This window comes from Chelonia mydas, chromosome 1, assembly GCF_015237465.2.
Source record: "Chelonia mydas isolate rCheMyd1 chromosome 1, rCheMyd1.pri.v2, whole genome shotgun sequence".
NCBI lineage: Eukaryota > Metazoa > Chordata > Testudines > Cheloniidae > Chelonia > Chelonia mydas.
The window spans coordinates 346,425,137-346,447,440 of record NC_057849.1 but is presented as its reverse complement, the minus strand read 5'-3'; the positions used below and the strand labels follow the sequence as shown (position 1 = coordinate 346,447,440).

At 64.7% G+C, this 22,304-nt stretch overlaps 2 protein-coding genes across 11 annotated transcripts in view; one reads left to right on the top strand and one right to left on the bottom strand.

Moving 5' to 3' along the window:
- IMPDH1 (inosine monophosphate dehydrogenase 1) overlaps positions 1-7,082 on the top strand; it is a 45,591-nt gene extending 38,509 nt beyond the window's left edge. For all 9 annotated transcript variants that reach the window (XM_043521950.1, XM_043521945.1, XM_043521933.1 and 6 more), the window contains one exon: positions 5,802-7,082. In XM_043521950.1, coding sequence (XP_043377885.1) covers positions 5,802-5,823 — 22 coding nt within the window. In that variant the 3' untranslated portion in view covers positions 5,824-7,082. The remainder of the gene's footprint in view (positions 1-5,801) is intronic.
- Positions 7,028-14,289, bottom strand: LOC114022319 (transmembrane protein 53-A). Of its 2 annotated transcripts, none has more exons than XM_037889505.2 (3): positions 14,175-14,289; positions 9,281-9,880; positions 7,028-8,294 (listed from the first exon to the last, which is right to left on the bottom strand). In XM_037889505.2, the coding sequence occupies exons 2-3, from the start codon at positions 9,831-9,833 to the stop codon at positions 7,930-7,932; spliced, it is 918 nt and encodes a 305-aa protein (XP_037745433.1). In that variant the 5' UTR covers positions 9,834-9,880; positions 14,175-14,289; the 3' UTR covers positions 7,028-7,929. The 2 variants fall into 2 exon arrangements, with proteins under 2 accessions (XP_037745433.1, XP_043377904.1); XM_043521969.1 differs by lacking the exon at positions 14,175-14,289 and adding an exon at positions 11,497-13,609.
- Positions 14,290-22,304: the final 8,015 nt, after the last annotated feature.

Below are 22,304 nucleotides of genomic sequence, written 5' to 3'. Positions count from 1 at the left end.
CTCCAACCCTTTAGCTCTCACCTTGCAGGGGGGAAGGGCCCAGGCCATCAGTGGCCAGGAAACAGGGTGTCGGCCCTTCTCTGTGTCCAGACCCCTGCACACACCTGCCCTCTAGGGCTCTGCAGTGATCATACACCCTTACCCCACCCCCTAGATACTTAAGAACTGCCTAGGGGAAACTGAGGCACCCCCCCACTATTCAGAGGAAACATTAAGAACAGTCCCACTTCGTCACAGGAGCTCTGGCCTGTTACCTGCTAGGCTGCAGACCCCTGCCAGAGAGGGCCAAGAAGATGCAAGGGCCAAGGGGAAGTGGCCCAGGGATGATAGGCAGACAAGGAGAGGGAAGGAGGGCAGAGAAGCTGCCACTAGAGGGTCCCTGTGTCAGGACCCAAAGTAGCAGGCGGGCCTGGGTCCCCCCCCTTGCACTGCACCTGGCCGCGGAGGAGAGTGGCTGATACAGACTGCAACTTGCCCCTGAAGTGAGGGGCCAGACTTTGGGTTGTGGTGGGCCCCTGCGGCGGGTGCAAGGCACAGGACTGCCGTGACCCCCAGAAGGGGGGTGAGAAAGAAGTAGTGGGCGCTGCCGGAGGGCAGTGTCCTGAAGAGGACACCGCCGAGCCAGGGGAGCAACGCGGGTCCGAAACAGCAGAGTAGGGCAGACAACGGGCAAGACGCCACCCTCAGGGGGCGCGCCGGAGCTGCACTGAGCTAATTCCCGGAGCAACCAGCAGGAGGCGCCCGCGGCGGTGAGTCCGCGCCGTTACACCTCCCCAAACCAAGCTGCACGCGCCGCGGGGTTTGCAGAGCCCTTGTTAGTCACTCAGGCCAAAGCCGTTCCGGAAATGGCCCCATTCCTTTGCGGCACGGGGGGCGGCTGTGAAAAGGGCCGGCGCCCCTGCCCGGAGGCAGCCGGGTGGATCACTCTGTGCCGCGCTGTTCGTTACCAGCGCGCAGGGGTCGCCTTCCCCGCAGCGTCAGGGCTCGCGCCGCCAGGGGCCAGGCAGCCTCGGCAGGCTTGAGATCCCTGCGCGGGGCGGGGCAGGGCAGCCACGCGGCACGTGCCTTTCCCAGGCCCTGCGCGCCGGCTGCGGGGGTCAGGTGCCACTTTCAGGAGGGCTGCTGGGACCTGCCGGCTGGTCAGCGTCATGGGGTCCAGGTGGGCAGGCGTGACGAGAACAGTGACTGTGGTTCTCCGAGACGTGCTGTCCCTGCGGACCCCGGCTTCCAGTCCCTCTCTGCTGGGACGGGGATCAGGGGGGGACCGCGGGGCGCTCTAGGCTGCTCTGGCTGCATGGCGGTGGCCGGGGAGGGTATGCAGGGCGCTTACATGGCCCCAGGGGACCTCGTGCGCGAAGCAAGCGTCCCCCGTGAGTGGGATCCGCATGGACAAGGGCTCACGGGCCCCCAGTGACTGGGAGACAGGGACCCATTCGGGGCTGGGCTGGCTGGTTGAGGTGCTGGGTGCTTAGCGGCAGAGCCCGTTCGGCTTGCTAGGGCCACGCTGCTGGGGCCGGGGGGCCCGTTGGGCCGGGTGGGGCCGCGCTGCTGGGGCCGGGGGGCCCGTTGGGCCGGGTAGGGCCGCCCTGGTGGGGCCGGGGGGCCCGTTGGGCCGGGTAGGGCCGCCCTGGTGGGGCCGGGGGGCCCGTTGGGCCGGGTAGGGCCGCCCTGGTGGGGCCGGGGGCCCCGTTGGGCCGGGTAGGGCCGCGCTGGTGGGGCCGGGGGCCCGTAGGGCCGCGCTGGTGGGGCCGGGGGCCCGTTGGGCCGGGTCGGGCCGCCCGTAGGGCCGCGCTGGTGGGGCCGGGGGCCCGTTGGGCCGGGTAGGGCCGCGCTGGTGGGGCCGGAGGCCCGTTGGGCCGGGTAGGGCCGCCCTGGTGGGGCCGGGGGGCCCGTTGGGCCGGATAGGGCCGCCCTGGTGGGGCCGGGGGGCCCGTTGGGCCGGGTAGGGCCGCCCTGGTGAGGCCGGGGGGCCCGTTGGGCCGGGTAGGGCCGCGCCGGCGAGGCCGGGGGGCCCGTTGGGCCGGGTAGGGCCGCGCCGGCGGGGCCGGGGGCCCGTTGGGCCGGGTAGGGCCGCGCCGGCGGGGCCGGGGGCCCGTTGGGCCGGGTAGGGCCGCGCCGGCGAGGCCGGGGGGCCCGTTGGGCCGGGTAGGGCCGCGCCGGCGGGGCCGGGGGCCCGTTGGGCCGGGTAGGGCCGCGCTCGGGGGGCCCGTGGGGCCGGGTAGGGCCGCGCTGGTGAGGCCGGGGGCCCGTGGGGCCGGGTAGGGCCGCGCTCGGGGGGCCCGTGGGGCCAGGTAGGGCCGCGCCGGTGAGGCCGGGGGCCCGTGGGGCCGGGTAGGGCCGCGCCGGCGGGGCCGGGGGCCCGTGGGGCCGGGTAGGGCCGCGCCGGCGGGGCCGGGGGCCCGTGGGGCCGGGTAGGGCCGCGCCGGCGGGGGCCGGGCGCCCGTTGGGCCGGGTAGGGCCGCGCCGGCGGGGGCCGGGGGCCCGTTGGGCCGGGTAGGGCCGCGCCGGCGGGGGCCCGTGGGGCCAGGGGCCCGTGGGGCCGGGTACGGCTGCGCTGGTGGTGCTGGTGGGAGGGCGGCCAGCCAGGCCGTCCTCCCGGCGGTGTTGGGATCTCGGCAGCTGCGGTGCCCAGCAGTGGGGGGAAGGGGTGGCTCCCTGCTGGCCGGGGGGCGGGCAGGGGGTCCCATCTCACTGGAACACGTTGTAACCTTCTCTCTCTTTCCTGCCCATGCCTCCGCCCGTAGCTTTACGTTTCTGCCATGTAAGTAACCAGCTCCTTTCCTTTCCGTAGTTATTGTAGAGCAATGATTGGGGTGGGGGGCTGAGTCCGGGGGGGCCCCTCTCTGGGTCTGGTGTCCAAGCTCCCACAATCCAATTCCCCTGCTAGCGGAGGGCTGTTCCTCACCGGGGGGCTGCAGGGGAAAGGGGGACGCCGTGACCCCCAGCTACAAACACTCCCATCCAGAGAAGGGGCCGAAGCGTCTGCAGGCCCCCGGGGTTGGGCCAGAGCAGGCTCTTCCCCTCTCTCACTGCCGCGCCAGGAGCAGGACGAGCCAGGGGTTTAACGCCTCTGGATGGGCCGAGGACCCCGGGGGAGATGGGGTTCCTGCCTCTGCCTGTTGGGCCACAGGCTGCGTTGGCCCTGCCATGAAATCCCACCCAGCCTGCCCCAGGAATGGGGGAGAACCCCAGCCCCCCACCCATCAGGACCCCAGTGTCCTGGGCTCCCTGCAGAGGGGCCTGTATCCCAGCCGAGGAGAGCGCACAGACCCTATTGAGGGGAGAGAGGCTGGTGGGGGGGAGCTGAGCCCTGCCTGGGGGCGGGGGTCAGTGGTTGGAAGGGGGCTGCCTGGGCATTGCTGGTCTGGGCAGGAGTCGATGGCCTGTGGGGATGGCGCTCGGCTCTGCCGGGGGTCTGGGGACAGGGTTTGGGGGAGGGGAGGCTAATGGACTGAAAGGCTACTGGGGTCTGTGCACCATAGGGCTCCGGGGCTGGGATCCACAGGGCGTGTGGTGCCCGCTCTGTGGGGCGGGCATGTGCCAGTGGGGGAAGGGTCAGGCCCGAGGGCTCGGTGGCGGCTGGGGGTGCTGGACAGGACGGCCCTGCCCTGGGGGTGTGCTGTGAGGGACTGGGGCCGTGTGGGGCCTGGAGGGGTTGGGGTTCTGAGCCGTTAGCCCCTGTGCAACGGCAGGGCCTGGACAGGGGGGCCAGGTGAGGGGCTCTGACCGGTGGCGGAGGGGCCTGGGCCGAGGGATGTCAGGGCCCTGCAGCTGCGGGTGCAGCTGTACTTGGGGGGCGCCCTGCGTGGTGGGGGCAGCCTGTGCCCGCTGTCTGGGAGTGGGAGTTGGGCACTGCTGGCGTTCGCAGTAGTTTGTATCAGGTGCGAGCTGAGGCTCCCGCGGCCCCATCTCCTTCGCGTGTCCCTGGACCCAGGGGGGCCGTGCACCGGGCACGCTGACTGGCTTTCTCCTCGGCTCGCTGCTGCCGGGGCTGGACGGCCCTGCCGCTGGGCGGGCGGATGCCTCGGCAGAAGCGTGGTCCAGCGTGCGCATCTGTTAGAAACAAAACCATCAGCATCGCCAGCCCCACAGCGGGCAAGCGGGGCACAGAGAGCTTGCAAGGGCAAACCCCAAGAGGGCAATGGGGCCAGCGCCCCATGCTCGAGCCGACAAAGGGAAGGCCAGCTGTCCAGTAGCCGTGGAGCGTGATGCTCTGAAACCTAGCAGGCAGAGGGGAATGATGAGCCAGGACTCCTGGGTTCTTTTCCCAGCTGAGTCCCTGGGTGAGCCCCATAACGTCAGCAGTGGTTCTGTGAGGGGTGGGATCCTTTCATTCGCACTGGGGGGGGGGCCGTTTGGGGAGCTGGCTGGGCTCTGAACTCCTCTGCTGGGTGTCAGGCCAGGCCTTGCTGGCTTTTTGCACCTGGCCTCCCTGCGGGCTGGAGGAGCTGGTAATGTGGCTTAGGACGGCGCTGTTATCCCTCAAGGGAGTGGGGGGGTGGGGAGGGTCTGTCTCAGTGCTCTCTTCTCCCAGCTGCTGGTCAGAGGTTGGAATGAGGCCTGGGTCTAAGCTGTACATAAATATCACTCCCGCCCCCCAGGCGTGTGGGGGGGCCATTCTCTGACTGCTTCCCCATCCTCTAGGACAGACTAGGCAGGACCCGAACGTGGGACGGGAGGGGCGAGCAGGGCTGTGTGAGGCGGGGGAGCACTCGCTTGGGGGAAGGTTACTGCAGGGCTTGGGGGAAACTGGTTGGTTTTACACCATTAGGTGGTCAAAATCTTGCCCCCTCATGATGGTTAGCCAGCTGTCCACCTCTCCGTAGAGCAAAAAGAAAAGGAGGACTTGTGGCACCTTAGAGACTAACCAATTTATTTGAGCATAAGCTTTTGTGAGCTACAGCTCACTTCATCGGATGCAGCGTGACCCTTGCGGTTCTGGTCCTGGGCCCCCCGCCAACTTCAACTGGGGATGGGCGTCTCCTTCACTTTCTCCTAAGTGGCTGTGCAGGGTTGCTGTGAGCTGTCAGCCAGCTGCCCTGGCCCACCCCAGAGGTGGCTGCCTATCCATGGTGGATGAAGTGAGTCCTAGGCCAAATTATCTGCTGCTAACTCCAGCGAGCCCAGCGGAGCTGCAGCAGCAGAAGGTTTGACCCGCTGCGTTGAGCTCGTGTGCGCCCGTGTCTGGAAAGCGCTTTTGGATCCTTCGTGACATGAGGCCGCTTCGTGTGAGCCTGGCGTGGGGCTGCTCGGCTCTGGGCATTGCCCATGCGAGGCGGCCAGCCCGTCACCACCACGTGCCCTGCGGGTGCCAGCCCCAGGCCAGGCCAGGCCGTGAGCGCTCCCTGCTGGGAAGCCGGGGCTCTGCAGGCTTTTGCCATCCCTCAGCGTGGGGCTCAGCCCGCCAGCATCAGCCACTCCCTCCTGGGCCAGAGAGGGGGCAGGGAGCAACCAACCAGCGAGGTCTGGTTCAGGGTCCTGGCTGTTCGTCCCAGGCTGGTGCCATGCGGGAGTGCGCCAGAGAGCTGGGAGGCGGAGGTGCCGCAGCAGGCCCAGCTTCGGGTAGGGCACCAGCTGGTGTCGGCATGGTCTGTGGAGGGGCTGGCCTGGCCCCAGAGTCCTGCCAGCAGCTGTTCCCCTCGCCCTCTCAGCCAGGCAGCTCAGCCCCTGCCCCTCCCGGCTCCGGCTCCGGGGTGATGCCAGGCCAGGGGCTACTGAATGTGGGCGAGTTCACTGAGCCCTGCCCGGGGGGCGGGCGCTGCCGGCCCTGCGCTAACCCTGCCTCCCCCTCTCCCCGCCAGTTACGAGAAGCGGCTATACTGAAGACGGGCTCCGAAGCAGCAGCCAGCGCGTAGCTCCCAACGTCCCTGCCCCGGTCGCCGCCCGCCGCGTGTAGCCCAGCCCTCCGCTCCGACCGCTCCTCACAGGGATGGATTTGCACTACGGCCGAGAGAGAGCGTCTCGCCTGCCCGGAGCCGCCTTTGGCCAGGACCTGGCCCTGACTGGACGGCAGCCAGATCTCCCCCACGCCTGGTGCAAGGCCCCAGGAACCAGCCCCCCTGGGCTGGGCAGGAGAACAGAGAGCAGGTGCTGGAAAGAGCTGCGGGGGGCGGGGGGGGCACCTCCCCTGCCGGCTGGGCAGGAGCGATTCAGCATTTAGCACTGGGCCATCCGCCACAGGAGCGCTGAGCAGGGCCCCCAGCTCCCCCCCACTGCCGCTGCATCGTCCCGGGCAGCCGCGGCCTGGCTGGAGCCCGCATTCCCCCCACGCCACCTCCCATCCACGCCTCCGGCTCCGCCAGCCTCCGCGGCATGTCCCCCCACCGGTGCTAGTGCTGCCCGGGGGCCGCTGGGGGCTCCAGCACTTCCCTTTCCCCGCAGTGGGGCAGTGACATGAGACCCAGGGATCTTGCTGGCAGCCCGGGCCTGGCTCTGGCTCTGGCCCAGTCGCCCCTGGGCTTCAAGGGATTTTGTAAACTTGTACAGGAGCCCGAGCCTTGCCTATTAACCCTCCGCTGCCCAGGGGCTGTCTTACCCTGCCCCCCAAGGCTGTTTGTTAGCAGGGTCTCTCCAACCTGGACCAAACACCATGGACCAGCCACCTCCCCTCCGATCCTGGCCAGAAGCTGCCCGGACTTTTCCGTCGTTGTCGCTCTCTACAGAGCCCTGGGACATCATCCCGCTGCACGCCTGGCAGCTGCTGCTGGGGTCCCTGCAGCCTGCCCAGCCCCAGGGTGACCTCCCTCTGGGGCAGCTCTGGGGTTAGGCAGGGTGACCCCCAAAGCTGGAATGGGGCCCGGCCACCCCTCTGCAAGCTGTGCTGTTGGCCTGGCTGCAGCGCCCTCGGCCGTGCAGCCCGGTACTGCCACACGCTGCAGGCTCTGGGCATCCGTTTCCTCCGCTGTTCCTGCCAGATGAGTTTAAATCTCCTTTTTCTGTCACTGCAGCTACTGGCAAGTCCCGGCCTCTCCCCTGCAGCACCGACCCCCCCCACTCGTTAGAAGGCTTTAACTTTGCACATTTGGGGTCCAGTGTTTGTAACTGTGTATTGAAGAATAATAATAAAGTAATGCAGCATCAGGGCCTGGCAGGGGCTGGTGTGGTGGAGCACGCTGAGGTAGACTCCAGCTCAACTCGCTATGGCAAACCACCAGCTCACGGGGGCAGGGGCTGCAACCCCCCTCCTCCCCCGGCCCCGCCCTGAGGACTGGGCCTAGGGCATGTGGCTGCAGGACGAGTGGCAGCTGCACTGTAGAACCGCGGCAGGGCAGGGTCCTGTGGCCGGGGGGATTTCAAACTAATTTACAGAGGGAGTTAAAAAAATTATGTTGAAACTAGCCTGAAATGGGGCACAGAGCCCCCATCCAGCCTGCTCCCCCCATCCCTGCTCAGCCTGGCCATTCCCCCAGGCCCTGCGAGGGGCTTTTGCTCTGTGCAGGGACAGGGCAGGTGCAGAGAGGCAGCTGGGCTCCTGGCGGGAGGTGGAGCCGCTGAATTGTGACAGTCAGCCAGCCACCAGCAGCCTGTCCCCCTACAGCCCAGGGCAGAGGTGAAACGAGGGGAGGGGAGGGCTGCACCAGCTGCCCTCCCCCCTCATCCACCCACCTGGGCGAAATGTGCCTCCCCCCTTGCCATAGCCCCATGGGGCGAGAGCAGGCAGGTGTCCATCATGCCTCGCTGGGCTGCCCCTCCCCTGGCCGGGGTGTCCATGCTGCAGCAGTTGTTCCCGTGCTCTGTGCCCGAGGCCTGTGGTCTGGCCTGCCCGGCAGGGCCGGCTGCGGAAGGGGAATGGCACTGCTTGCGGCTGGATGTTGTGTGACGGCAGGAGCTCCGTGCCTGCCAGGGAGGAGCAGGGCTCTGGCTGCAGGAGCAGCTGCATGTCCCCCTGCCCATGTCAGAGGGGCTCTTGGGGCAACCCAGCCCCAGCTGCTAGAGTCTGGCTTGGAGCAGGGCCGTGTCCAGCTGCTTCAGGAATCCCAGCAGGGCCTCCTGGTACTCCTGGGGGTGCTGGCGCAGATGGGCTGCATGGCGCGAGTCCTGCCAGGCCTGGGCCTGCACCGGGATCCCTGCCCGCCTCCAGCTCTCCAGCAGCTCCTGCACCAGGGCAGGGTCGCTCAGGGGGTCGTTGCAGCAGTGGAAGACCAGGACAGGGCAGCGAAGCGGCGGCCGGAAGAACACGCCCTGTGCCGCTTTGTAGTAGCGCACGGTGCAGCAGTGCAAGAGGCTGAAGTAAAGCCTGGTGCCTCCCCTGATGAGGGGCCGGAAGGCCGCGGAGCTGCTCATCTGAGCCACGCCTGCACAGGGCGAGAAGGGGGTTAGCGGGCAGGGGAGCCGCCAGGCCAGACGCAGACCCTCCCTGGGGGCTCCACCCTGCTGCGGCTTCCGCCCGTTCCCTCGGCCCTCGCAGTCCTGAGACTGCTGGGCCGTGACTCCCTGCCTGCTGCTCCCCATGGCCCCTGGCTGTCCCTCTGTCAGCCCCGGGGCTCGTGCTGGCTGGCCACACGGGGAAAGGCCCAGCCCCGGCCAAGACCCTGCCCCATCCACACCTCTGCTCTAACCGTGGGGGCTGGGCAATGGCAGCGTCTGCCAGGACTCCCGGCTCTCACAGATGCCACCCTCCCAGGGCTGTGTGAGCAGCTCCTCTCCTTGCCCACCCTCCTTGCCAAACCCAACCTGCATCCCGTGTGGCAGGAGGGGTGGCAGCGGGAGCCTGGGAGGAAAGGACCCAAACTGCAGATGGAGCTGGGGCAGCATCTGCAGAGGGGACAGCCCACCCAGCCAGTGCATCGCCCCCCGTCCCAACGGACAGACGCTGAGAACAAACAGGTTAGGCCTGCTCGCCTGTGTCACGCACGGCCAGGGCATGCTGGGAAGGCCAAAGTACAACCGGGTTCAAAAAGGAACAGGTCCAGCAATGGCTATTAGTCAAGATGGGTAGGGACACATTCCTGTGCTCTGGATGTCCCTAAACCTCCGCCTGCCAGCAGCTGGGCCTGGGTGACAGGATGGATCACTGATAATTGCCCTGTTCCGCTCATTCCCTCCGAGGCACCTGGCACCAGCCCCTGTCAGAGATGGACCATTGGTCTGACCCAGGGTGGCCGTTCTTACGCCCCGCATCCTGCTGCAGATCCTGGTGGTCTCCCGGCTGGACAGGGCTCCAGAACAGCTGAGGCTGGAGGGGACAGTGCAAGATCTGTCCTCTGCCTCGCTCCTCTCCCCAGGGGCTAGTGCCTGGAGAGGGGGTTTGCCCCACAGGACCTGCCCAGACCCCACTCACCCAGCGCCATGTCCCCCAGGCTGCCTGTCACCAGGCTGTCGTAGACCAGGCCCCGGATCCTCTCTGCCAGCTGCTGGTGCCGCTGTGGCTCCCGGCTCATGTGCACCATCATCTGGGCGAAGGTGTAGCCGCCGATGGAGAAGGCGTGGACGAGCAGCGGGCGGGAGCAGAAGGGCTGGCTGTCCCGGAGCAGGCCCAGCACGCAGGCCGCGTAGGCCAGCCCATGCCGGGGCCATAGGAAGTGGCTCAGATCACTCTCCACCACCAGCACGTCCAGGCCGCGTGGCAGGTAAAGCTCCAGGTACCTCGCCATGGAGCGGGGCCGGGCACCAAACCAGGGCAGCAGCACCACCAGGGGCCTGGAGGGGGCGCTGCCCCCAGGCGCAGGGCTGCTGTACAGGCGGATGGTCCTGGAAAAGGCTGTCACCCTTGCTGCCCCGCCAGGGGCAATGGAGAGCTCTGCAGGCTGCCCCGCCCGCCGTGGGGGCGGCTCTGGGCCCCCAGGCTGCACTGGGGGGGCAGCCCTGGTGTCTCCAGCCGGCTCCATCTGCATCCAGGCTGCTGTGGCCACGCTGCGTCTGGCGTCCAGGCATGGGAGCCCTGCAAGACACACGCGGGCAGGCTGGTGCCGCTGGAACCAGCGTGGGGTATCGCATTGGCAGCACAATGCCCGGCAGCAGGGAGTACTGTCCCCCCACGGGCTGTGGGGAGTTGGGGGAGGTAAACTGAGGCACGGGGAGTGGACTGTCCTACCCCAGGTCACACAGTGAGCCAGTAGCAGAGCAGGGAATAGAACCCAGGGGTCCTTGGGTCTCAGTCCCCACTGCTCTAACGACTACACCCCTCTGCTCCCAGAGCAAGAACCCAGGAGTCCTGCCTCCCAGCCCTGCCCTGCCACGACAAACCCATCCCCATTCGCCAGCTCCAGAAAGTCTTCTTTCCAGGGGGTGGATTTGCAAAAGGGCCTCAGCCCCACTGGACTAGAGCATTTGTCCCTAGCAAAGGGACAAGAGACCCTCATGTGTCTGCCCAACTGGGGCCCCGCTTCTGTGATCAGGCCTGTGGGCTCTGGCCCTGCCCGGCAAACAGCCCTCTAACAAGTCCCGGCAACTGCCAGGCAGGGCCGGATGGTCACACTGCTTTGGCCAGCAGGGCCCCCCACCAGCATGGGCATACACCTGCCCCATTTCGCTTGGGGTGTCAGACCCAGGGGTTAGGACCCAGACCCAGGATCGAAGGGGACTCGGCCCCAGCGCTGCCCAGTTCTGGGCCCTCAGTGTTAAGCATGAAGCCTAGATTTTTGCATAGCCCCTGACCAGTAGCTGGGTATAGTGCCAGGGCCCGGCTTCTGGCAGGAGGGCTGGGCTCCAAGTTCACCCATTCCCCATGCCATGGGACCACCCAGAATTCATCCCTCGAGCCGAGCTTCAGGCAAACATCCAGCCTGGACTGAAAAATGGCCAGTGATGGACAATCCCCCATGGCCAGTGGCTCCAATGGTTCCTTCCTCTCACGGCCAAGCATTTGCACCTTGGCTCCAGGCTGAGTCTGGCTAGCGGCCGCTTCCAGCCATCGGACCCAACAGACAGGTGGCCTGGCCGGCAGCCACGGGCATGGAAGACGGACAGTGACCGGCCATCACAGGGACAAAGTGGCCAACCGGGGCATTAGAGCCAAAGACCCTGCAGCGCCATGCTTTCCCTGCCACCGGGGGGCGCTAGGACCGTGGGCAGAACCACTCACCCAATTCAAACACCTCACGGGAGGCCACGGATGGAAGCAGGAGACCGGGCTAAAGGGACCTCAGGGCTGCCCAGCCTGGCCACTGCCCTCAGGGAAAGGTGCCCAGTGGGTGTGCGAGGGCATGCACTACCCTGGCAACAAGCTGTGCCACAAACGGCAGCCTGCCAGGGCAGCTTGTCCAGTGTGCACGGCTCCTGCCTTTGTGTGCGCAGCCACCAGGGCCCTGCCAGCCGTTTGCTGTGATGCCCGCAGGGGAGACAATTCCCTGGGCTTCGGGCCCCAAACTCCTGCGTGCTGATCTGGGGAGGGGACCATATTTCACACCCCTCTGCTCTCTGGGTCTTTGTGCGCAGGGCAAACTGGGCTGTCGCTCTGTTCCCTGCTTCTCTGGCATTTTAACCCTCAGCACTTAGCTTGAGCCTCTAGATAGGCCCCACCGCTGCCCCCGCCCTCAGCCCACGCTGGGCACCCACCTGCTGCACCCTGCGCAGGGCTCCCCCCATGCCTGCGAGCGACGAGGTGGAGGACAGCCTGCCAGCCCAGCATGCTTTTCACAGGAAATGGAGTATTCGGGGATGGCCCAGCCCTGGCTACGTAACAGATTACACAAGGCAGGCCTGGCGCCGCGCCCACTCTCAGCCCAGGGCAGGAGGGAGATGCCATGCCACGTGCGACTAGGGAAGGGGCCTCCTGCCTCCCCCCGCTGGCCACCAGTCAAACGAACAGCCTGTTCCCTTGCTCCCTGGGGAGGGCTCGATCTCCCTCATGCTGAGTCCCTCCTGACGCCTGCCCCTCTCTCCCTGGCCTCCCACACACACCCCCGCAGCGCCTGGGCGCCTCAAACCCACCGGCACCAGCCCCACACGCGGCCCCCTCCCTCCTGGCACTGATGCAGTGCCGTTAAATCTGAAAGAGCTCTGAAAAAGGTAACATTATTCATTGAAATCAGTGCAGTGTTAACTCTGGAAGCTAAAGACGACAATTTGTTAATATAAAAACAACATGCTCCCCACGGACACCACCTGCTCCGAACAGCCCCCTGGACACTGGGCTTCTACTGGGGAGCCCCTTGTACTTTTGACCCAGCTTCCAGACGGAGGCCAGGCACTGCCCTGCCAGCCGCCTCCCGCCCAATCGAATCCTGCTCCGTGGGTCTTCCCACTGCACTCCCCACCAGCGTACCTGGGCGCCTCCCCGTCCTGCACTATGCACCTGTCAGCTGGGCTCGGCCTTCGCCCAGAGGGAGACGCAGGCAGGTGGAGCGTCTCACCTGGGCTAGGAGGGGGGATATAGCCCAGGGGCTCTGTGTTCACATGGGAGACGGCAGCTCAGATTGACCTGCCCTGCACCTGGAGAATGGTGCTGTCTGGGCCAGCCCTTAGCTCCTGTTCACCTCCAGCTGGGCCAGGTACCCAGGCCCACCCCCCTGGAGACCGGGGCCCATGGGCACCGCACAGACACTCCTTGCCCCAGCCCCCGCTGACTCCCACCTAGCAGCCGGAGCAGTGAGGACTCCCCGCTCATCTCTCTACCAGGGCCCGAGGGATAATCCCCCCCCGATCTTGTCTGGGGGGGCTGCTGCCCCCAGCGAGGGACCCTGCTGCACCCCAGTACCAGGACAGGAGGGGGACAAGGTCTCTTCTGGGGGTACCCCATGTGCCCAGAGCTGCAGGAGCACGTGGCACTGGTAACTGGGGGGCTGGGCTGCAATCTTGTATAATCCTATGAATTAGCCAGTCATGGGCCCTGCCAGTGACCCCCTGCAGCTCCCTGGTCCCCACTAGCCGTGGAGCTGGGACCCCTCGCCTGGAATTGCCCTGCTCAGCCCCTCACCTTGCCCTCCCCATGCACAGGCCTGCGGGGAGCGAACCCCAGCTGGGTCAGGGCCCAGCACGCGGTGCCAGGGTGCCATGGCCACACTAAGCATCCAGATAAAGGCATGGGCCGCGTGCCAGGCAGCGAGCATGGCAGGCTCAGCCCTGGGGACCCTGTCTGAGACATTGGCACACCTCCCCCAGCAATGGGCAGCAAGTGGCACCCCAGGGGAGAGGCCTTGAACATGCCACAGACTGGCAGCCCCCCCCCCCCCCGCCTCAGGAACAGGCCCCCCCTTCACTGGCCAAGGCTGGGCGGCCACTGGCGCAGTCCTTCCCCTCCCCAGATTTCACCCAGGCAGGGCTGAGCCCCCGGCCCCACCCACGGGGGACACCATGGCCAGGCTGCAGACACTGTGGCTGCCTAGGGTCCCCAACATGCCCGGAGCTCTCTGGCTATGGACCCGGCCCTGGGGACGTGAGGTCAGCCCGCGCCCCGCCAGCGGCCTGGGGCTGCCCTGGCAGAGTTCATCGCCTGGCACTGGACGGACCCTTGCAGGCTGTCGGCAGAGGGGGCAGTGAGCAGCACAGCTCCAGGCAGCACTTCCCCCGCCACGGCTGGCCCCAGCCCCTGGGGCCCCACAAGTGCAGCCAGCTCTGGGGTGGAGCCAGGCTGCCACACAGCGCCCTAGATACACAGAGCAGAGCAGACAGGGCCTTGGGTTCTTCTAAGGGCTCATGCACCCCCCACCCTGGTGCTCCCTACCTGGGGCACCTGCGCCCCGCTGCTCCCTCCCCCTGCACCCCCCACCTCCGCGCTGCTCCCTCCCCCCCACAGGCGCCCCCCGCTGCTTCCTACCCCCCCGCGCCCCCACCTCCCCGCTGCTGCCTACCCCCCCCCGCACGCGCCCCTCACTGCTTCCTACCCCCCCGAACCCCCACCTCCCCGCTGCTCCCAAGCCCCCCAAAGGCGCCCCCCACTGCTTCCTACCCCCCCGCGCCCCCACCTCCCCACTGCTCCCTCCCCTCCCCCACTGCTCCCTACCCCCCCACACACACAGGCGCCGCCCCACCTCCCCGCTGCTCCCAAGCCCCCCAAAGGCGCCCCCCACTGCTTCCTACCCCCCCGCGCCCCCACCTCCCCGCTGCTCCCAACCCCCCCAAAGGCGCCCCCCACTGCTTCCTACCCCCCCGCGCCCCCACCTCCCCACTGCTCCCTCCCCTCCCCCACTGCTCCCTACCCCCCCACACACACAGGCGCCCCCCCACCTCCCCGCTGCTCCCCACCCAGTCCCTTAGCCCCTGGTGCCGGCCCGGTGCCCGCGGGCGCCGCTCACCCTGGCGGTGCCGCGTCCCAGCGCGCTCTGCCCGGCCCGGCCCGGCCCGGCCCCGCACGGGACGCAGCCCCCGGTCGCCCCGCCTCCCTCCAGCTGGCCCAGCCTGCGCTCCCGGCCCCGCCCCCGCGGCACAGGCCCCGCCCCCTCTGGGACCGTCTACAAATCACCAGCTAGCTGGGGGGGGCATGAAGTGCCAGGGAACTGCCCCCCTCCGGGGCAGTTCCGTGCCACGGGGCAGCTCCCGTCCCCCCGCACGGGTCAGATCCACCCCAGCCGAGCAGAAGGGAGTGGGCAGGGGAGTCAGTGCGCCCTGGGGGGGATCGGGATCGGGACCGGGATCGGGATTGGGACCGGGACCGGCTGCTGTCCTGAGGGGCGGGGGCAGGTCGGTGCAGCCTGCGCCCATCGCGGCGGCTCCTTGCAGCGCTGGTTACGGGGGCAGCCCCAGCCCAAGAAAGGCCCTGGCCAGGCGGAGGAGAAAGTCTGGGAGCAGGGGCCCAGGGCACCGGGCAGACTCCGGGCTGCGGCTGGTGGTGGGGAAGCCCCATGGCTCCGTCCCTCGCAGGGCTCTTGCGGGACCCCAGCGCCTTGGCCCAGCCGCTGCCCAGCGCAGACAGCGACAGAAACCCGCACTGAGCGCCAGGCCGGGGGTTGGCCCTGCAGTGCCAGGCAGGGCTGGCAGCAGGAATGGGCAGCCGGGGTGGGGGAAGCCGCTGCATACGGCTTTGCAGAAGCGGCTCAAGACAATCTCCCTCTGTAGGGAGCGGATCAGTGCACAGCCCCCCTCTGCCCCCATTACAAGCTGCAGAGTGTGGCTTTAATCGAAGAGAGAGGAAATGACCATAAAACGCCTACCAGGGGCCTGACACAATAGTGTCTAGGGATGCAAAGATTTCTACAGGTTGCATCAAGTTAAAATCAAAATGCTCTAAAGCACCCCAGGGCTTCCAAGACCGTCAGCTGGCTCATAGCATCCTAGACTCATAGAAGATTAGGGTTGGAAAAGCCCTCAGAAGGGGGAGGGGTAGCTCAGTGGTTTGAGCGTTGGCCTGCTAAACCAGGCTTGTGAGTTCAATTCTTAAGGGGGCCATTTGGGCTCTGGCCCAAAAATTGGGGATTGGTCCTACTTTGAGCGGGGGGTTGGACTCGATGACCTCCTGAGGTCCCTTCTAGCCCTGATAGTCTATGGTTTTAGGATCTAGTCCAACCCCCTGCTCAGAGCAGGACCAATCCCCAACTCAATTATCCCAGCCAGGGCTTTGTCAAGCCTGACCTTAAAAACCTCAAAGGAAGGAGAATCCACCACCTCCCTAGGTAACGCATTCCAGTGCTTCACCACCCTCCGAGTGAAAAAGTTTTTCTTAATATCCAACCTAAACCTCCCCCACTGCAACGTGAGACCATTACTCCTTGTCCTGTCACCTGCTACCACTGAGAATAGCCTAGAACCATCCTCTTTGGAACCCCCTTTCAGGTAGTTGAAAGCAGCTATCAAATCCCCCCTCATTCTTCTCTTCTGCAGACTAAATAACCCCAGACTAAATATCCTCAGCCTCTCCTTGTAAGTCATGTGCTCCAGTGCCCTGATCATTTTCGCCCTCTGCTGGACTCTCTCCAATTTGTCCACATCCCTTCTGTAGTGGAGGGACCAAAACTGGACACAATACTCCAGGTGTGGCCTCACCAGTGCCGAACAGAGGGGAATAATCACGTCCCCAATTCTGCTGGCAGTGCTCCTACTAATGCAGCCCAATATGGCATTCGCCTTCCTGGGGCTTGGCTACACTTGCGGGTTAGAGCGCATTAAAGCAGCCCCGGGCGCACTCCTCACTCCCTGTCCACACTGGCAAGGCACGTAGAGCGCTCTGACCCCGCGGCTACAGCGCTCCCGGAGCTCCACCTCGGCGAGGGGAATAACGTTTGCTGCACCCCCGCTAGAGCGCCGCGGCGCCAGTGTGGACGCCCTGGTCTGTTAGTGCGCTCTGATCGGCCTCCAGACGTGTCCCACAATGCCTGTGCTAGCCCCTCTGGTCATCACTTTGAACTCTACTGCCCTGCCCTCAGGTGACCACCTGTGTGACGATGTGACACAGCAGGGAGGGGGGAGTGTTGACATGGGAATGTGCCCTGGGGATGGGAGACCTGAGAGCCTGTCACCTGAGCCAGGAGGGGGAGGGGGAGGTAGCACCTCTGCCCAGGAAACTGGACAGAGGCTGCAGGAGGGACCCTGCTGGAGGGGGGTTTAGTTTCAGTTTGGGGCTGGGTGGAGGAACGCAGGGTACCCCAGGGCTGGGGTCTAAGCTCCCTGCTCCCCCAGAAGGACTTCACTGAGGGGTCCTGGGTGTCCCCACAAGCTCTGTTTTGGACTGTGTTCCTGTTGTCCAATAAACCTTCTGTTTTACTGGCTGGCTGAGAGTCTCAGTGAATCCCAGGAAGAGGGGTGCAGGGCCTGGACTCCCCCACACTCCGTGACAACTGGTGGCAGCGGTGGGATCTACTGCACCCCGTGAACGGCGCTTCCTGCAGTAAGTGACTGGGGAACAGTAAAACGAAGGGGGATTGACGGGGACCAGGTGTGCTGAAGATTCAGAGAGAGACGGTTTCAGGGGGCGGTTAACCCCTGGGAGTGTGTGACCAGAGAGAAGGACTTTTGCAGTAACAGGGTCCCCCGGGGGATTGCAGCGAGCGGTCCCAGGGGCGGAGGAGTCTGCAGCTCGACCCTGGCAAAGAGGTGGTGACCTCAAGAAGGATTGGCACACTAGGGGCTTTTCCTGGAAACCGTGGAAAGCTGCCCGGCCTGCGAGTGGCCAGCTGGGAGATGTACGCTAAACGCCTTAAGAGCGACCTGGTGGAGCTGTGCAGGCAGAGGGGGCTGCGCATCGGGAGGTCCACCAAGGAACAGCTGATTGCCCAGTTGGAGGAGAGGGATCGCTTGGATGACCCGATCCCTGTCCCTGAGGGAAGCCGCCCGGCGGACGCAGCGTGGGCCCTGAGGCCTGACCGGGCTGGGAGGGGTCAGACTGCTGCCGAGGACACCCCGAGACCCTTCCTACCTAGGCCTGGGGGAGGGGTTGGGGGAAGCCCAGCGAATACCGAAGGCACCCTGACCCCGGCAGCCAGCAGGGGATCCTCCCGGCGGAGCTCCCCGTCCCTGGAGCGGATGCGGCTGGAATAGGAGAGGGAGAGGAAAATGAGGGAGCTGGAGGATCATGAAAAACAACGTCAACATGAGCAGGAGGAGAAGGAGCAGGAAATTCAGGAGACGGAGAGGCAACGTAGGCATGAGCAGGAGGAGAAGGAGAAACAAAGACAGCATGAACTGGAGCTGGCGAGGCTGAGGAGCAGTGGTGCCCCGGCTGCGGTGAGTGAGGGGGGACCCAAGACTGCAAGGAGTTTTGATAAGTGCTTCCTGGCCCAGCGGAAGGAGGGGGAGGACATAGATAGCTTCCTGACGGCCTTTGAGAATGCCTGCGAGATGCACAGGGTTGACCCTGCAGACAGGCTCCAGTTCCTCACCCCCTTACTGGACCCCAAAGCCGTGGAGGTCTACAGCCGGATGACAGGGGCAGAGGCAGGGGACTACGAACTGTTCAAACAGGCCCTGCTCCATGAGTTTGGGCTGACCCCCGAGATGTATCGGAGAAGGTTCCGGAGTCAGCGTAAAACGCCTGAGGTCACCTACCTACAACTGGTCAACCGAATGCAGGGATATGCCCGCAAGTGGGCAGCTGGGGCCCAAGCTAAAGAGGACCTGCTTGAACTAACTGCATAGGGGAAACTGAGGCACCCCCACACTATTCAGAGGAAACATTAAGAACAGTCCCACTTCGTCACACTGACAGTGGCCAATGCCAGGTGCCCCAGAGGGAATGAACAAAACAGGGAATCATCAAGTGATCTATCCCCTGTCGCTCATTCCCAGCTTCTGGCAAACAGAGGCTAGGGACACCATCCCTGCCCATCCTGGCTAACAGCCATTGATGGACCTATCCTCCATGAACTTATCTAGTTCTTTTTTGAACCCTGTTATGGTCTTGGCCTTCACAACATCCTCTGGCAAGGAGTTCCACAGATTGACTGTGCGTTGTGTGAAAAAATGCTTCCTTTGTTGGTGTTAAACCTGCTGCCTGTTAATTTCATCGGGTGACCCCTAGTTCTTGTGTTATGAGGAGTAAATAACACTTCCTTATTTACTTTTATTTATTCTCCACAACAGTCATGATTTTATAGACCTCTATCATATCCCCCCTTAGTCTTTTTTCCAAGCTGAAAAGTCCCAGTTTTATTACTCTCTCCTCATACGGAAGCCGTTCCAGACCCCTCATCATTTTTGTTGCCCTTTTATGTACTTTTTCCAGTTCCAATGTATCTTTTTTGAGATGGGGCGACTGCATCCGCATGCAGTATTCAAGATGTGGGCGTCCCATGGATTTCTAAACATGATATTTTCTGTCTTATTATCGATCCCTTTCCTAATGATTCCCAACATTCTGTTGGCTTTTTTGGCTGCCGCTGCACATTGAGTGGCTGTTTTCAGGGAACTCTCCACAGTGATGCCAAGATCTTTCTTGAGAGGTAACAGCTAATTTAGACCCCATCATTGTATATGTACAGTGGGGATGATGTTTTCCAATATGCATTACTTTGCATTTATTTACAATGCTGAGCTCGTAGCTAGCCAAGGCAGCCACCCATCTCTGCCCTGGAGCATCCAGCTTGGCACTTGTTAACACGTAAGTCAGTGGACTTCTGTGACTTTTTGTTTCTTGCCTGCGACCTGTCCCTGAGTTTTACTAAGAATACCCAGGACAGAATCTCAGCCTTAGTGAAGAACTGATACCCTTAGCTCCCAGGCTTGTAGCAGGTTCCCTTTGGGGAGAACTCATGCAGTTGGTATCATCTGGAGTGTGATTTGCCAGCATGACAAATTCTCAGCTGGCAGGGTGAGCTCTCCCTGACAGCTAGTGATGAGCTGGGGAGGGGAAGGCTGAAGGACCAGACTGTATTTACATGACCACACCCACTCCAGCAGCCACAGCTGGGTTGCCCAAAGTGATCAGCTTTGGCTGGCGTTGGGTTCCCATCACTCTCGTATTGAGTGCAGGTTGGTATCCCGTACGAGTAAAGGGCAGCCGAACTGTACCCAGCCGACCCTGTCTGAGGGGTCACTCCCCACTGACCTGCACGCGCTAAGCTGGGGGGCGGGACAAGGGGGCCGGGGACAGGTGTTTTTTATATGTTTCTAAGAGTCCTAGTCCTGGTCTGCATGACAGAGTGAGGGTGGCACAAGGCAGCTTCCATCCACCTAACTCTGCAAGTGCCGGCTCGACAGCAGCGCTCTGGCCCCTAGAACTCGGCCCCGGCCATGCTGCGGTGGCCGCGCAGCAATCGAGGCTGGTGGAGCGAGCAGCGGTGCAGGGGACAGCGAGGCAGAGAGGACGGCCAGCAGCACCGGGGGAGGTGAACTCATGTGAACCGGCTGGGATGATTTAGTTGGGGTTGGTCCTGCTTTGAGCAGGGGGTGGGACTAGATGACCTCCTGAGGTCCCTTCCAACCCGGATAGTCTCTGATTCTATGATTCTGTGAACTCACCTCTGAACTCTGGGTCTCGGCTGGCCAGGGGCAGCAGCTGGGAGTGGGGTGCCGTGGCAGGAGGGGCAGTAGTGTGTTACAGGGACATTTGGTTGTTGGACGGCAGCGCCGCAAGAGGAGAAACTGAGGCCAAGGACACTGCCTGACGGGCTCTGGGGCGGGTGTTTTGCTCATGTGCACAATGCTTCCGAATCACAGCTGTGATGTTTTCCCAAATTAAGGCCGGGTCCCTTTCCCCTTTTATTAAACGTTTTCTGTGCTACCGCTCCGACTCAGGGCGTGTGGGAGAGGGAGCGGTGCCTCACAGGGGCACGCAGGGCTGATGTGGAACTGCCCCAGCTTACTGGGTGGGGGCTGAAGCCAGCTCTGGGTTGCTTTGTGAAGAGGAACCCCTGGATATTGAACCCGGCCTTTGTGGCTGCTGACATCCCGCCCCCTGTCCCCCGTCCCTGCCGGCAGTAGGGTCCTGCACAGCGAGGAAGCCACCTGCATCTCGAGTGGTCTCTGAGGAGTTTTGAAAAGAGCCCCAAGGCACAGCACCAGCTGGGACATGCCACCTCAACAGTCCTAGAGTCACCACGAAACTGGGAGCCAGGACTCCTGGGTTCTGTGCCCAGCTCCCATCCCAGGTCCGGGCCTGTCCCCCCGCCCCTTTTGTCTCTCTTCTAGTCTGTTCAGCCAGGCAGGGCCCGTCTCCCAGTGTCCGTGCAGCGCCTGGCACAGCGAGGCCCGGAGCCTGGCTGGGGGGCTCTGGGCGTTCACAGTAACAGAGCTCACCCTGGCGGGCGGTGAGGTGCCCAGGGGGCCAGCCAGCTGGAGACGCATGGAGCTGGACAGGCTGGATTTCATGCCCCATCATGAAAAACGTATTTCCACATGATTTCCCCCTTTGACTGGCTGCTGACAGGCCCAGCCCGAATGAACCCACGTTCCCTGCTTGCCTTTCCCACCCAGGTGGGGACCCAAAGAGGCCACGATGCTCCTTGGCCACTTGGTGGCACCAACGCTCAGACACGGGAACGGACGGCCCCTTGTGCGGCTTTGGGGACGGGGACCGAGGTCCCTGGCAAAGGCTCTGGGCTGCTAGGAGCCAGGGGTGCTAAGCCCCCCTCCCTGGATCTGTAGAACGGGCTCACCTCTGACCTCTGACCTAGGGGGCACGGGGCTCTGGGCATTCATAATGCATCTGCTCCCAGAGTCTGAACCAGGCTACCGGGCAGCCTGCACATTGTGCGTTTGGTGGGTGTGTGCGTTTTGCGTGGGTGTGCACGTGCGGGTGTGCACACGTGTATGGGGCGTTTGCACGTGCCCCTGCAGCTGGGCACGAGGGAGAGGCCGGCTCTCCGGGTGTGAGCGCAGCCGCAGGCGAGGGGGAGCAGATGTGCCTGGTGATGGGTCTGACCCAAGTGCGGAGCATCTTGCCCAGAGCGCCTGAGTGCCACATGCTAAAAGCTAGCGTCCAGCCACCAGCTGGCGCCGCTCAGAGCCACCTGCCGACGGGCCAGAGCGGAAACCCGGCCACAAAGGGGCCCTTCTCTGGTGGGCGTGAGAGGGGACTGAGATGGGCAAGGCCAGGCCAACCCAACCCCATTGGCCTGGCAGCCAAGGTCACCAGCTCCAGCCCCCAGCTTCAGTGAGTCTAGGGAGTGAGCGTGGGCAGGGCCCCATGTCACCGCCAGGCTGGGCTGCAGGGCAGGATGGGGAAGAGCCATGGTACCGATGCCAAGGCCCTGCAGTGGGGGCCCAGTGAAGGGCATGCCCACCCAGCCATGCCTGCCCAGGCTCCCGTCCCAAAGGCAGCTCCTCCTGCCCTTTGCTCTGCGGCGCTCCGCTTTGGCTGGCAGGCCCCAGGGGCATGGTCCCCGCCCGAGCAGGAGTCCTGGCATGGGGCGCGGGCTGGGCCCCTCCCCCAGAGGGCTGGGCAGTGATCGGTGCCGGAGGGCGGCAGCTGCAAAGGGCCGCGTTCTGCAGGGAATGATAATGATGGCACAGCCGCCGGCCCCCCCTTCCCCGGCTCTGTGGGCAGCTGCTGCCAACCCTGCCCGTGGGCCTGTCCTTCCCTGCCCCAGCGCTATAAATTACCCCGGAGACTAAGACCCCCCAGCGCGACTGGTGTCCCGTTCTCGCCATGGGAATCCCTGCAGAGCGGAGCTAATGCGCCATGAGTTACTGTCCCGGCAAGGAGAAGGGCGAGCCCCACTCCCCCAGCCTGGCAGGCGGGAGGCAGCGTCACCATGTGTGTGTGTGAGGGGGGCAACGGGGGGGGGGATTCAGGGCGGAGACACGGTGGGGGTGGGGCATGAGAGTAGTGTAACCATGAGAGTGGGAGGTGGGGGGGCAGGATCAGTGGGGGCAGGTGATGGAGTCACTGTGGGGGGTGGCAGCTGGGGGGTGGCCCTGCTGAGCTACCTCCGCATTGTGCCCCACTCCACAGCTCCCCCGTCCTGCAGCGTCACAGGTCCCCTGCTCCCCATCTCTCCTTGTTCCCCCCACCCTGCAGCTTCACAGGCCCTCTGCCCCCCACAACCTCTCCTTGC

Coding starts and splice junctions, on each gene's coding strand:
- LOC114022319 (XM_043521969.1), bottom strand. CDS start 11,686: ATGGCATCTCCCTCCTGCCCTGGGCTGAGAGTGGGCGCGGCGCCAGGC. Junction 9,881..11,496: donor CCCTGCGCAGGGTGCAGCAG/GTGGGTGCCCAG, acceptor TGTGTCTTGCAG/GGCTCCCATGCCTGGACGCC. Junction 8,295..9,280: donor CCTGGGGGACATGGCGCTGG/GTGAGTGGGGTC, acceptor CGCCCTGTGCAG/GCGTGGCTCAGATGAGCAGC.